The sequence below is a fragment of the Rhinatrema bivittatum genome, chromosome 2 (genome assembly GCF_901001135.1).
Source record: "Rhinatrema bivittatum chromosome 2, aRhiBiv1.1, whole genome shotgun sequence".
NCBI classification, from domain to species: Eukaryota; Metazoa; Chordata; class Amphibia; order Gymnophiona; family Rhinatrematidae; genus Rhinatrema; species Rhinatrema bivittatum.
The window spans coordinates 104,265,407-104,278,921 of NC_042616.1; the positions used below are offsets into that span (position 1 = coordinate 104,265,407).

The 13,515-nt window shown below is 45.7% G+C and overlaps 1 protein-coding gene across 1 annotated transcript in view; it reads left to right on the forward strand.

The window, feature by feature from the left end:
* The first annotated feature begins 742 nt into the window (after positions 1 to 742).
* Positions 743 to 13,515, forward strand: part of WDR60 (WD repeat domain 60) — a 373,459-nt gene continuing 360,686 nt past the window's right edge. Inside the window, exon 1 of the mRNA XM_029588515.1 lies at positions 743 to 947. Within this exon, the coding sequence (XP_029444375.1) occupies positions 933 to 947 (15 nt within the window). The 5' untranslated portion in view covers positions 743 to 932. The remainder of the gene's footprint in view (positions 948 to 13,515) is intronic.

Below are 13,515 nucleotides of genomic sequence, written 5' to 3' on the forward strand. Positions count from 1 at the left end.
CTACAGTTGGATAAAAATGTTCCATTCACTACAAATGGAGAAAAGAGAGAAAAAAAATGTACAGTGGTGTGCAATTCTTTTTTTACTTACTGTGTATTTAGCTCATACTTTTTCATTGGTAGCTCAAGGTAAATTATATTTACTGTAGGTGCAGTAGGTATTTCCCTGTTTCTGGACAGTTTACAATCAAAGGGTCTGATTTACTAAGCATTTTCCTCAGAGACAGAATAGGAGAAAAGCCTTAATAAACGATCCTCAAAGTTTGTACCAGAGGCACAGGAGGGTGAACTGACTGCCCAAGGTCACAAGGAGCAGGATTTGAATCCTGGTTTGCAGCTCACTGCTATAACTACTAGATTACTCCTCCGCTCTGGATCTTGAGGGTGGCACACTGCTCTGGTTTTCAGGACATTCATAATGAATATAGATGAAATAGACTGAAGTGCCATACACTACAATTTATGCAAATATATCTCATACATATTCATTGTGGTTGCTTGAAAACCTGTTCAATTTGCTGCCCTTGAGGACCGCCGGAATTGCTCACTGACCATAAACGTTGGCCTGTGTTGCTGTCTCCTCATAATCTGAGAGCCTCTTGCTCCTACAAAAAGCTATGCCCTGCGGCTATACGTCTGGATAGATCTATTCCCGGAGAGTATCTCCCTTGTCTTGCAGCATCTCTATGATCGTTCCATCTAGTGCTCGGAACTCGCTGCCCTGTCCTTCCTCTCTGCACCTCCTCCGCTTTCGTGCCTGGTTGCTAGGATTTCATGACGCAGTTGCCTTGGTTGCGGATCTCTGCGCATGTGCACTTCACTAACGCAGAGGATCATGGCGGCCGTGCAAGTAAACAAGGAGCGGAGTAAGCCGTGATAACAGCAGTGAAGAGTCGGGCGAGAGCGCGAGAGGAGTGGATTGCACTAGCAGTCATGCAGCATCAGAGGGTAATTTAGCGGGGAGAGGGTGTGGGCTGGCGACATTTTATAGGCAGTGAGACTGAACACCCCCTCCCCCTCGGTTTAGATGTGGACCTGGAACACAGCGACTAGTGGCAGTGAATTGAAGCAGAAAGGAGAAGAGCATTATAGCAAGTCAATAATGTGAATAGGTGCATGCGACAAAAGGACATGAGATAAAAGATGGGGCTGGGATTGACAAACACTGGATGGGAGCATAAAATAGAATTAGGGTATGTAAGGGAAAAAGGATAAGGGAAACAGGATTGAAAAAACAAGAGTGCAGTGAACTGAGTTTCAGCTGAATGTGGGACTGAATAAGAAGCCAGAAAAAAAATAAAATTGTCATGAAAAAAAAAAAATTAGAAGAAGCAGAAATGAGATGGGCAGCAGAGTCCAAAATGAGTTGGAACAGTGCAAGCAAGAATGTGTTATAGTTGTTAAAATGAGATGGAAGAATAAAATATTTTTGTAGTATGGGAAGTTAGACATAAGATGTGATGGTTATTAATAAGCGAGAGAAAATCAAGTTTGTCATTAGGTAAAGAAGGGTAGAGTTTGAAAATAACTTGTTATTAAAATGAATGAAAGGCAACTGAAATTTAAAAAATTGGGTTGAAAGAAGGAAGTGTAGAAAAGTTTAGTCTTGTCGAAACAGAGAAGTGGGCAGTATGTTCAGCCTATATGTCATGAGCCATAATAAAGTGGGTGTAATAAATGATGGTATGAGGGAGGGCGAGTGGCTTCAGAGGGTCCCCACAAGAGAGGAGTCTTGGCACCTACTTAATACATTATGTAGTTTAAAAAAAAATGAAGAAAGATGGTTCCTTTTGCCTATTGTTGGACCAAAAAAGAGGCTGGCAGATACAACATGTGCCCCATTTCTGGATGGAGAGGCTGTGGTCGGTGATAGCTTCAGTCAGACTGAGAGACTTAGCAGAAGCTCATTCCCAAATTCCCATCTGGGTGGCCCATCAGAATATAAGAACATGCCATACTGGGTCAGACCAAGGGTCCATCAAGCATCCTGTTTCCAACAGTGGCCATTCCAGGCTATAAGAACCTGGCAAGTACCCCAAAACTAAGCCTATTCCATGTTACTGTTGCTAGTAATGGCAGTGGCTATTTTCTAAATCAGCTTAATTAATAGCAGGTAATGGACTTCTCCTCCAAGAACTTATCCAGTACCTTTTTAAACACAGCTACACTAACTGCACTAACAACATCCTCTGGCAACAAATTCCAGAGTTTAATTGTGCGTTGAGTGAAAAAGAACTTTCTCTGATTAGTTTTAAATGTGCCACATGCTAACTTCATTGAGTGCCCCTTAGTCTTTCTATTATCCGAAAGAGTCTAGTCCTCTCATGATCTTAAACACCTCTATCTTATTTATTTATTTATTTATTTGTTTGTTTATTTAAGAACTTTTAATATACCAACATTTGTAGAACACATCATGCCGGTTTACAAAAAACTCAAAAAGGCAGAAATTACAATGAATGGGGGAGGGGCAAGAGCAGCTGGAAGGATAGAGGGCAAAAGAGTGCGACGAGAAAGGAGCCATAAAGAACGGTATGCAAAAAACAACTATAGAACAATTCACAATTCCTTAAAATGACAGCAATACAGGCGGAGAACTAATTTACATCATTTCCTTGATTCCCCTCAAGGGGGACGGAGTGTTAGGACAGGGGAAACTGGGAGTGTTGGGTGCAAAGGGAATGTAAAGAGGGGGGACACCTTGAAAGCGGGAGGAGTAAATAAGAGGAAAACTGGGTGGGATAGGTATGATACAAAGGATGGGGGACGGAAGCGGGGGAGAGGATGGGAACAAGGCCATGTCTTGATGTCTTTTTTGAAGGTGTGTGAGGGGGAAGTGAGTTCCAGAGTGTAGGGCCAGCAGTGGTGAAAGCTCTTTCTCTGGTGTAGGTGAGGTGTGAGGTTTTGAGGGGTGGGGTGTGCTTGGTGCCTGCGAGGGCGGTTCTAGTGGGGCGATTAGAGGTACGGAAGCGTGGCATGTCCTTGAGCCATGCAGGATTGTTTTTGTGGAGCGCGTTGTGAAGGATGGTGAGGGTTTTGTATTGGATACGGTAGGGGATCGGTAGCCAATGCAGTTCCTTTAGTATGAGGGTTCTGTGTTCAGTTTTACGGGTATTAGTTATGATTCTCGCCATGGCATTCTGTAGGATTTGTAGGGGTTTGATGGTGGAGTAAGGGAGGCCTAATAGGAGGGCGTTGCAGTAATCAAGTTTGGAAAGGATGGTTGTCTGTAGAACCAGACGGAAATCTTGGGCATGGAGGAGTGGCTTAAGCTTTTTAAGGATGTGGAGTTTTTTAGAAACCCCCCTTTAGTAAAGACTTGATGTGTGGTTTAAAATTGAGGTGTTGGTCTAGTGCGACTCCTGGGTCTCTTTCAGAGGGTAGGGGTGAGTGGGTTAGTGAGGGGATGGAAGCGGTGGGGAGAGTAGTGTATTCCGGTTGGAGATGATGAGGATTTCAGTTTTCGCAGCATTAAGTGCGAGGTGGAAGTTGGCTAAAAGGGAGTTAATGGTGGCAAGGCAGGATTCCCAGTATTGCAGGGAATCTGAGTGTAGTTTGAATGGGGATGAGAATTTGAACATCATCAGCATACAGGAAAAAGTTCAGACCAAGGGCAGAAGGTAGATATCATATCTCCCCTCAGCCGTCTCTTCTCCAAGCTGAAAAGTCCTAACCTCTTTAGTCTTTCCTCATAGGGGAGCTGTTCCATTCCCTTTATCATTTTGGTAGCCCTTTTCTGTACCTTCTCTATTGCAACTATATCTTTTTTGAGATGCGGCAACCAGAATTGTACACAGTATTCAAGGTGCGATCTCACCATGGAGCGATATAGAGGCATTATGACATTTTCCGTTTTATTCACCATTCCCTTTCTAATAATTCCCAACATTCTGTTTGCTTTTTTGACTGCCGCAGCACACTGAACCGATGATTTCAATGTGTTATCCACTATGACGCCTAGATTTCTTTCTTGGGTGGTAGCTCCTAATATGGAACCTAACATTGTGTAACTATAGCATGGGTTATTTTTCCCTATATGCATCACCTTGCACTTATCCACATTAAATTTCATCTGCCATTTTGATGCCCAATTTTCCAGTCTCACAAGGTCTTCCTGCAATTTATCAGTCTGCTTGTGATTTAACTACTATGAACAATTTTGATTACCTTACTTGTCGTATTTCTTTTCACATCATTTATAAATATGTTGAAAAGTACAGGTTGCAATACAGATCCCTGAGACACTCCACTGCTCACCCCCTTCCACTGAGAAAATTGTCCTTTTAATCCTACTCTCTGTTTCCTGTCTTTTAGCCAGTTTGTAATCCACGAAAGGACATTGCCACCTATCCCATGACTTTCTACGTTTCCTAGAAGCCTTTAATGAGGAACTTTGTCAAATGCCTTCTGAAAATCCAAATACACTACATCTACCGGTTCACCTTTATCCACATGTTTATTAACCCCTTCAAAAAAGTGAAGCAGCTTTGTGAGGCAAGACTTGCCTTGGGTAAAGCCTTGCTGACTTTGTTCCATTAAACCATGTCTTTCTATATGTTCTATGATTTTGATATTTAGAACAATTTCCACTATTTTTCCTGGCACTGAAGTCATGCTAACTGATCTGTATCAGGCAAATGTGTTGCTTTAGCAGCAGCCCCCAGAATCTGTACAAAGTTCGCAGAAACAGCACCCCCCCTGCATACACAGGGCATCATGGTATCTAGAGATCCGGCTTAGAAGGGCCTATTTGGCTCAAGAACCATTAGGAATTTTAATCAATACTACACCTTCTTCTGTGGTTAGGCTGGGTCTTGCATGTTCAAACTACAATTTAGAACCTTCACAGGCTCATGAGTTCCTGGGAGCCCATTTGCAGGTAAAGTTGGGGTGGGTGATATGTCCATTTTAATAGACTAAGTACTTGCATTCAGGCATTGTTTTCACACTGGTCAATTCATGCCCCCCCCCTCCCCACAGGACTACCAGTGGCTGCTTTGTGTACCTGCATGGGTAAGAAATATGCTATTTCCTAGCATGTAGCAAATGGACTCAGGGACAATGGGTATAGTGTACTCCTGATAGCAGTTGGAGACGGATCAGATTTCAGTCTGACATCAGCCCTGGTACATATACCCCTGCAGGAAGTGCAGCTCTTCAGTATTTTCCATCTCCTTAGCAGTTAGGGACTCTATGCATGCTCGCACAGTGTTAGAGTAATTTTACCAAAGAAAACCAAATTAAGATGAAATCTTACCTCTACAGACGAGCCCTGCTCTCCTGCGGTGAACAGTCCGGTGTCTCCTGTGGTGACACCGGACTGTTCACCTCACCTACAAGCTCCAGTCAGACCACCATGCTTCAGCTGTGGAGAAAGGGGCCGTTTCTCCAAAGGTTGTCCCTGCAAGGGAGATGAGCTAATGGACATTAATTCTGTGACCCCACATTTTTGTAATTTCGTGGATGCCTTCAGCCAGGGATTTTCTACTTTTATGATTTTGGTGGAGGTAGATGGCGTTCCAGCCCAAGCATTAGTGAACTCTGTGAGTGTGAAAACATTCATTCAAAGAGAGTTGGTGAAGTGAGTCCAGACTGACTGATCGAGTGGTAATCCTGGCATGTATCCACGGGGACAATCAACAATATCCCACAAGCCGGGTACAACTGAAGATCCTGTCCAGCCAAGACCAACTTGAGGTGGGAGTTCTTCCTTGGCACCCTACCCCGTGATCATAGGAAAGGACTGTCCAAATTTCAAGAGTCTCTGGAACCAGCTTGCAATGGGTTCGTCCAGCCACAACCATGAAGAGTTGGAATTTCTAGAACTCGTTCCCCTGGAGGACCCTAATCTTTCTTAAAGACTCTAAGTCCTGGAGGCAAACCCGACAGGACAAATACACCTATGCTGCTAATTTAGAGGCAGCTAGGGAGGAAGGTTTGGAGTTGGGGGGGGGGGGGGGGGGGGGGGGGGGGGGGGGGGAAGAACAAGCCCCCATCCAGAATGTCTTACCTGGCCCCTTTGAGTGGGAAAATGGGGGTGACCCTGGGAGCTTTAGGCAGACCCAGAGGGAGGTTGAGTCCTTTTAAGAGGGTCCAGGAGCTTATACGAAGAGTGGAGCACAGCTTACGTACCCTGTTCCTCCCTATTTTGTGATGCAACGAGATTTACCTGTTAGGAGCGCGGCCTTCAGGCCCTGTTAGGAGCGCAGAGACATGGTCCTAACTCAAGGGAGAATGTGAGCCCTTGGATCATGGCGCGGCTCAGGGATGGGCCCCAAGACACATCGTGAGAGGTGAGCAGGTATGAGCTCGGGCAGAGCAGGAGCAAGGCTGGACTGAAGACAAGGCGAGGAATATCCGGAACAGGAACAAGCCAAGCTCAGCCCTCCACTGGTCCTTGGTGAGGCCTCACCTAGAGTACTGTGCTCAGTTCTGGAGACCGTATCTCCGAAGAGACAGACAGGATGGAAGGGGTCCAGAGAAGGGTGACCAAAAAGGTGGAGGGTCTTCATCGAATGACTTACGAGGAGAGATTGAAGAATCTAAATATGTACACCCTGGAGGAAAGGAGGAGCAGAGGTGATATGATACAGACTTTCAAATACTTGAAAGGTTTTAATGATCTAAAGACAATGACAAACCTTTTCCATTGGAAAAAAAATCAGCAGAACCAGGGGTCACAATTTGAAACTCCAGGGAGGAAGACTCAGAACCAATGTCAAGAAGTATTTCTTCATGGAGAGGGTGGTGGATGCTTGGAACGCCCTTCCGGAGGAAGTGGTGAAGACCAAAACTGTGAAGGACTTCAAAGGGGCGTAGGATAAATACTGTGGATCCATAAAGTCTAAAGGATGTGAATGAAGAGAAGAGGCATGGGGGTAGTTTGCGGGAATTATGTCTACTACATGGAGATTAATACACTTATTCAATAAACATACTCACTGTCAGTGCAACTCCAGCATTGCTCTATGCTTCAACGGCAAGAGGAAATATGGAAAAAAAGGATTTGCATTCACAAAAAAACAGGGAGTAGCTTGCTTGTTGCGGCGGTTACTACCCCAAACCAAATAAGTCTGATAGTTCACTTCAGTGCATATCCAGCATAGCTCTCTGCTTCAACGGCAGGGGGGAAAGACTGATACTTCACCTTCAGTGCATATCCAGAATAGCTCTCTGCTTCAATGGCAGGGGGGAAAGAGGAAAAGAGGATTTTTATTCAGACAACAACCAACAAGGAATGAATTACATAGTCTGGGTAAACAAATAATTATGGGAGTAGCTTGCTTGTTACATTGGTTACTACCCTGAATCAATTAAGCCTGATATTTGATTGGGAATACATATCCAGCGCAACGCACTGCTTCAACGGCAGGGAGGAATAAAGAAAAGAGGAATTATATTCAGACAACAACTAACAAGGACTGAATGGCACAGGCTGGGTAAACAAACAAGCATGGGAGTAACTTGCTTATTGCAGCAGCTGCTACCCCTGACCAATTGAGCTGGATGCTTCACTTGGATGCAGCTCCAGCGCTGCTCTCTACATCGATGGTGGGAGTGGAGGGAAACTGGAACCCAGGGGGGTGCTGATGGAGGCCAAGAGTAACAGATAAGTATGAGAAAAAAAAAAGTTTGAAAGCTTGCTGGGCAGACTGGATGGGCCATTTGGTCTTCTTCTGCCATCATTTCTATGTTTCTATGGATCTACATACACCAATGAGACCCAGCAATGCAATGCTGTTCTCGAGAATAGCCCTCCAGCCACTCGATAGCCCTTCCGGACCCGCCACTTGAGAATGACGAGTGCGTGAGGCCAGATGCTGAGAGCAGGAACAAGAAGACTCAGACGAAGACTCGGGATACTCGGAGGATTCAGATGTAGACTTGGATACTCAGGATAGTCGGAGGACTCAGACTAGGACTCAGGATACTCGGAGGACTCAGACGAGGATTCAGGTTGCTTAGAAGACTCAGATGAGGATTCAGGAGTCAGGCGAAAGTACTGGGTGAGAACTGCATCGCTGCATGCCCTACACAGCCGCCCATGGCTGGTCGCAGACCACGCTGAACGTGAAGCAGACTCCAGACGAAGAAGTGGAACTTGAGACTGGAACATGACAAAGATTCAGTAGAGGCCTGCACTGGGGCGCACCCTACACAGCCGCCTGAAGCTGGTCGCGGACCACGCTGAAGCGGAGCAGGTTCTGGCAGAGTCTTAGGCATGGACGGAAGCAGGCACAAGGGACTCCGAAGACCGGAACAGGATTCAAGACTCAGGATTCTCAGAAGCAAGGCATTAAAAACAGAAGTCTTCCGGAGGTTTGCGCTGCAGACTAGAAGAAGGCCTTGTACCAGGAGGCACCCTTCACAGCCCCCATGGGCTGGTCATGGACCACAACGGTGGCACGCCAGGAGAGGTGGACAGACGAGGGGCGTAGGAACTGGACGAAGAGCTGAAAATGAGACGGACGGAGTCAGGACAGAAACATCGGACATCAGGGATGTGGAAAATGGTATCTCAGGACACGAAACATCAGGACATCTGGAACATCAGGAACATGGAACAAGCGACGAGGGAGCTCCGACAAGGGACGAGACCAGGAACATCAAGGTGATGAAGTTCAGGAGCACAAAGAACACAGAACGAAGATCCATCAGGACACAGGAAGACCACGGAGGACCTGGACCGGAACGAAGACCACAGACCACTGTGCTGGAAAAGACAATGTCTCAGCAGACTATCTCAGTAGAGAGAGCCTAGACCCAGGGGAATGGACGCTTTCGACCACAGCCTTCCAACTGATAGTAAATTGCTGGGGCCTCCCAGCCATGGATCTACTGGCCACCCGTCTCAGTGCCCAAGTCCCTAGGTTCTTCAGCCGCAGACGAGAGCCACAATCCTTAGGAATCTATGCCCTCGTCCAGACCTGGCCAGAGGAAGACCTTCTGTATGCCTTCCCTCCATGGCCACTATTGGGCAGTCATCCTCAAGACACAGCATCACAGGGGACTAGTTCTGCTTGTGGCCCCGGACTGGCAAAGACTACCATGGTACACAGACATGCGAAGTCTCCTTGTGGGGAACCCTGTATGCCTACCTCCACACAGGGACCTTCTCCGGCAGGGCCCGATCCTCCACGAAGATCCATCTTGATTCTCTCTTATGGTCTGGCCCTTGAGAGTACTCGCCTGAAGAAGCACTGTTACTCAAAGACCGTGATTGACACCCTGCTCCAAGAGCGCAAGTTCTCCACATCCCTGTCTTACATATGAATCTGGAGAGTGTTCGAAGCCTGGTGTGAGGACCGCAGTATTCTCCCACGGACAGCCAAAATCCCCATGATTTTGGCGTTCCTACAGGATGGGATGAAGAAAGGGTGGTCACTCAACTCTCTCAAGGTCCAAGTTGCCGCGCTGACCTGTTTTAGAGCCGAAGTGGACGGATTTAGACTATCAACCCATCCAGACGTGTCCCGCTTCCTGAAAGGGGTTAAACTGCTCTGACCACCCCTAAAATGGCCGGTGCCCCTATGGAATCTCAATCTAGTATTAGACTTCCTAGCTGGGGCTTCCTTCATACCAACATGCAATCTGTCACTACCCCTCTTAACATTGAAGTCGGCATTCTTGGTGGTAATATGTTCAGCTCATCACATCTCCGAACTACAGGCACTATCCTGCCTGGAACCATTCCTTATGTTCACGCCTGGAACCACACAACTGCCATGGTCACCTCCTTCTTACCGAAAGTGGTTTCCCAGTTTCATGTGAACCAAACCATCTCACTACCATCTCCAAATGAATATAAGGACTCGGAAGACTCATGCCTTCTTTGCCATCTAAACATTGGCAGACTTCTAGTCCGATACCTGGAAAGATCGGAACCTGTGCGCAAAACTGACCACCTGTTCGTTCTTTACAGCGGGAAGAAACAAGGGGAAGCGGTCTCACGGTCCACCATAACGTGCTGGATCAAAGATGTAATCAAGGCGGCCTACATAGAGGCAGGCAAACCCTAACCCCTACATGTTAAGGCTCATTCTACGAGAGCCCAGGCAACCTCCTGGCAGAAACCAGGCTGCTATTGTCAGCTGAGATCTGTCGGGCGGCGACATGGTCCTCCATACACACCTTTTCTAGGTTCTACCGCCTGGATGTTCAGGCCCGGGAGGACACAGCCTTCGCAAGGGCAGTACTAAGTGGGCCAAGGGCAGCCTCACGCCCATCTGGGAGTAGCTTTTGTACATCCCACTGGTCCTGAGTCCATCTGGCTACATGCTAGGAAATGGAGAAATTACTTACCTGATAATTTCGTTTTCCTTGGTGTAGACAGATGGACTCAGAATCCCGCCCACGGCTGCCCCAGAAAAGGGAGAATCTCGGATGGCAAACCTTGAGACTAAACAAATACGGGTAAGCCACGGCCTACCCCTAGTTCAAGACGCCCACAGTTAGCCGGTGTTGGCGTTAATCAGTTGAGTGCACTGGCGGTCTCCGGTTTGGAAATCAGTTGAACCAGTCAAGTTTTAATCAAGTTTAAGCAAGTTATTTAAGCAACGATACATCAACATTGGCTTTTCGAAGACGATACTGAGGAAGTGAGGTCAGTGCAGGGGTATATTTACCCAGGATGATGTCAGCTTTGAAATCTGACTCTGTCTCCCAACTGCTGCAGAAGAGCACAGTACCAATTGGTCCTGAGTCCATCTGTCTACAGTAAGGAAAACGAAATTATCTGGTAAGTAATTTCTTCATTTGTTTTCACTGTAAATAAACTGCACTTAAGGTACATCCAGAGTCTGCCTCCTTCTTACCCTAGACATTTTCAAGCCACTACTGCTCAAGTTACCACAGACTTATCTCCTAAATCTTGTTCCTCAAAGGAATTTGCTAGGCTAAGATGCATCACAGAGTTGCAGGTCTGTACTGCACAGATCCCTACCTAGGAATTTCACAATGTCCAATTCCATCATTTCTACCCAAACTATTACTGATATTCCATGGGTATTAATCAGAGTCCCTTCCAGTACTCAGTAGCAGTGGCTGCCAGGAGAAAATAAAAATCTGTGGCTATTAGATGTACATCGGGAGGCCGATATTCAGAAGCCATTTAGACCGTCTAAATGGCAAAGAAGTGATATTTGAAACTGTATGCAGCTAAGTTCTAGCCACAAAAATCAGGGGCAGGCGAGAGGCATTTCAGGGTGGGTTAGAGTTAGCTGCTTAAGTTATGCGGCTATCTAGTCACACCATAGGGCTGTCCTAAAGTTAACCAGATATACTTATCCGGCTAACTTTAAGATAGCTGGGTATATTCAGCGCTGCTGAATATCCCCGTTAAGTTCAGCTAATTTGACTAGTCACTTTGTGGCTGAATGTCAGCCCCTGGATTCTCTTGCCTTACTGGAAGGGAACTAATGTTGTAGGAGGACAGACAAGCTGAGCATAGCACTTGGTGGTGCTCGAAAAGAGCAGGTGGTCTTTAAGGCAACCATAGCCAGATGGATCAAGGGGGCAATATCATCAGTCAGTAGCCTCGGTAATGCTCTAAGCTCACTCTATAAGGGCACAAGCCTCATCCTGGGCAGAGGCAGCTCAGCCTAACTGGAAGGAATTTGCAAGGCAGCTGCCTGGTCAACCTTGCACTCTTTTTGTGAACACTAGCTTGGTCACACAGACTAAAGCAGATGCTACCTTTGAAACAAGGGTTGGTGAGTCAGCCCTGTTTTCCTCCTGCCCCAGCAAAGAAGAACTTTGATAACACCAATATGTATTGACTGGTATAGCAGGATGATAATGAAGGCTAAATTATAGTTACCTGACAATTTTCTTTCCTTGAGTCATGTTACACCAGTCCAGATATCACCCAGGAAGACAAGGGTGCAGAGAATGTTTGGTACTGTTGGCAGCATATAAGATCTACCTGGTTGCACCCTCCTTCTTTTGCCCCTCTGACTTTCATTCATCTTACTTCTCGACTCACTCAGAGTGATCTTTAATACCCAGTAGTGGGCTATTTTCAAGAAAGTGGCATTAGAGGGATTTCTAATGGTCACAGCACTTTGGCATCAAGCTACTGAATTTGGACCAGGAACACACCCCTTTTGTCCCTCATAGTGAGGTTATTAAAGAAGTGTATGCTCTGTCTCGTCAGCTGTGGTGGAGGGAAATCCTATATGTATTGACTGGTCTAGCGTGACTCAAGGAAAGAAAATTATCAGGTAAGTATAATTTATCCTAAACTATTATTAGCAAGATAGATTTGGGAAAGCTGCTACTTATGCGTGGGAGTAAGTAACAAGAAATGGATTTATTATTTTTGGGATATGCCATATTCTTGTGACCACTGTCACAGACGATGCTGGAATCTATGGACCTTCGGTCTGACTCAGCACATACTTTAAAAGTCTTTACTTCAATTGAAATCGAAATATATCATACAACAATTTATAAACAAAGGAGCATTAACTTGAAAAGGGCTTTGAAGGAGACTGGCCACCAATGACGGACTCTGAGAGTTGAAGTGACATGATCATTCCATTTTACTCCAGAGTCCAGACACAATCTGTGCAGCTGAGTTTTGAATTACTTGCAATTTAAGAAAACTACTCTTTGGAAAACCCACTAGGTCTTTAACCTTCTGCATTCTGCTTGCTGCCATATGGACTTCATTTTAACTACATGCTGTCTCTATCCCTCAACTGTATCCTCTTTCCCTTTACCAGATCACCATCTTCTTTCCTTTTGCCTTGTTTCCTGCTGTTTCAGTTCCTTTTACTTCCATTGTTCCCTCAAATAGGAACCTGTACAACTTTAATCCTCTTTCCTTTATCATAGACACAATTTAGATGATACTGTACAAGTACTTCATCTCTCCTTTCATATTTCTTCAAATTGAAAATGTTTTGGGTTAAAACCTGTTTTTGCTTTGCCTCGCTGCTTCAGTCCCACAACAGCACATCTAAGTAATAGAAATACATTCCAAAGACCAGGGACAATCATTCCAGGAAAATACAGGCATAAAAAGGAAGAAAGAACATGCATACCTAACCCTCTCCTTCAGCCACAATGGTGGGGAATGTGAATAATGGGGAAATATGTGGTTGGGAAGAGCCACCAGCAAGGCTGTCTGTCTGTGTTATAGGACTGCTGCTGGTGTATTCATAGTGCATAAATTCAGTTGAATCCATTCGCTCATCACCGTCTATTGGAATTCTTGCAATGGAGCTCACAAATATGGCTCTTTGGTTCTATTTTCTTATCTAGTCAGATATATTTTCATAAAATGAATCTGGAAAAACAGTTTTGGTGGTTCAGTGCCAGAGCTATGTAATACCATGAATGAGACCTATATTCAGTTCCTGTGTCTGGCTGGGGCTGTGGATGCTGTGAGACAGCATTCACAGCTTCTGGGGGAAGAAGTTTCTACTATCATGCAATGGTGACCTGGTATCCAGACAATAGGGTACATGGAAAGAGCTGTGGTCTTTTGCTAAGGACTGTCATGATGACTGGG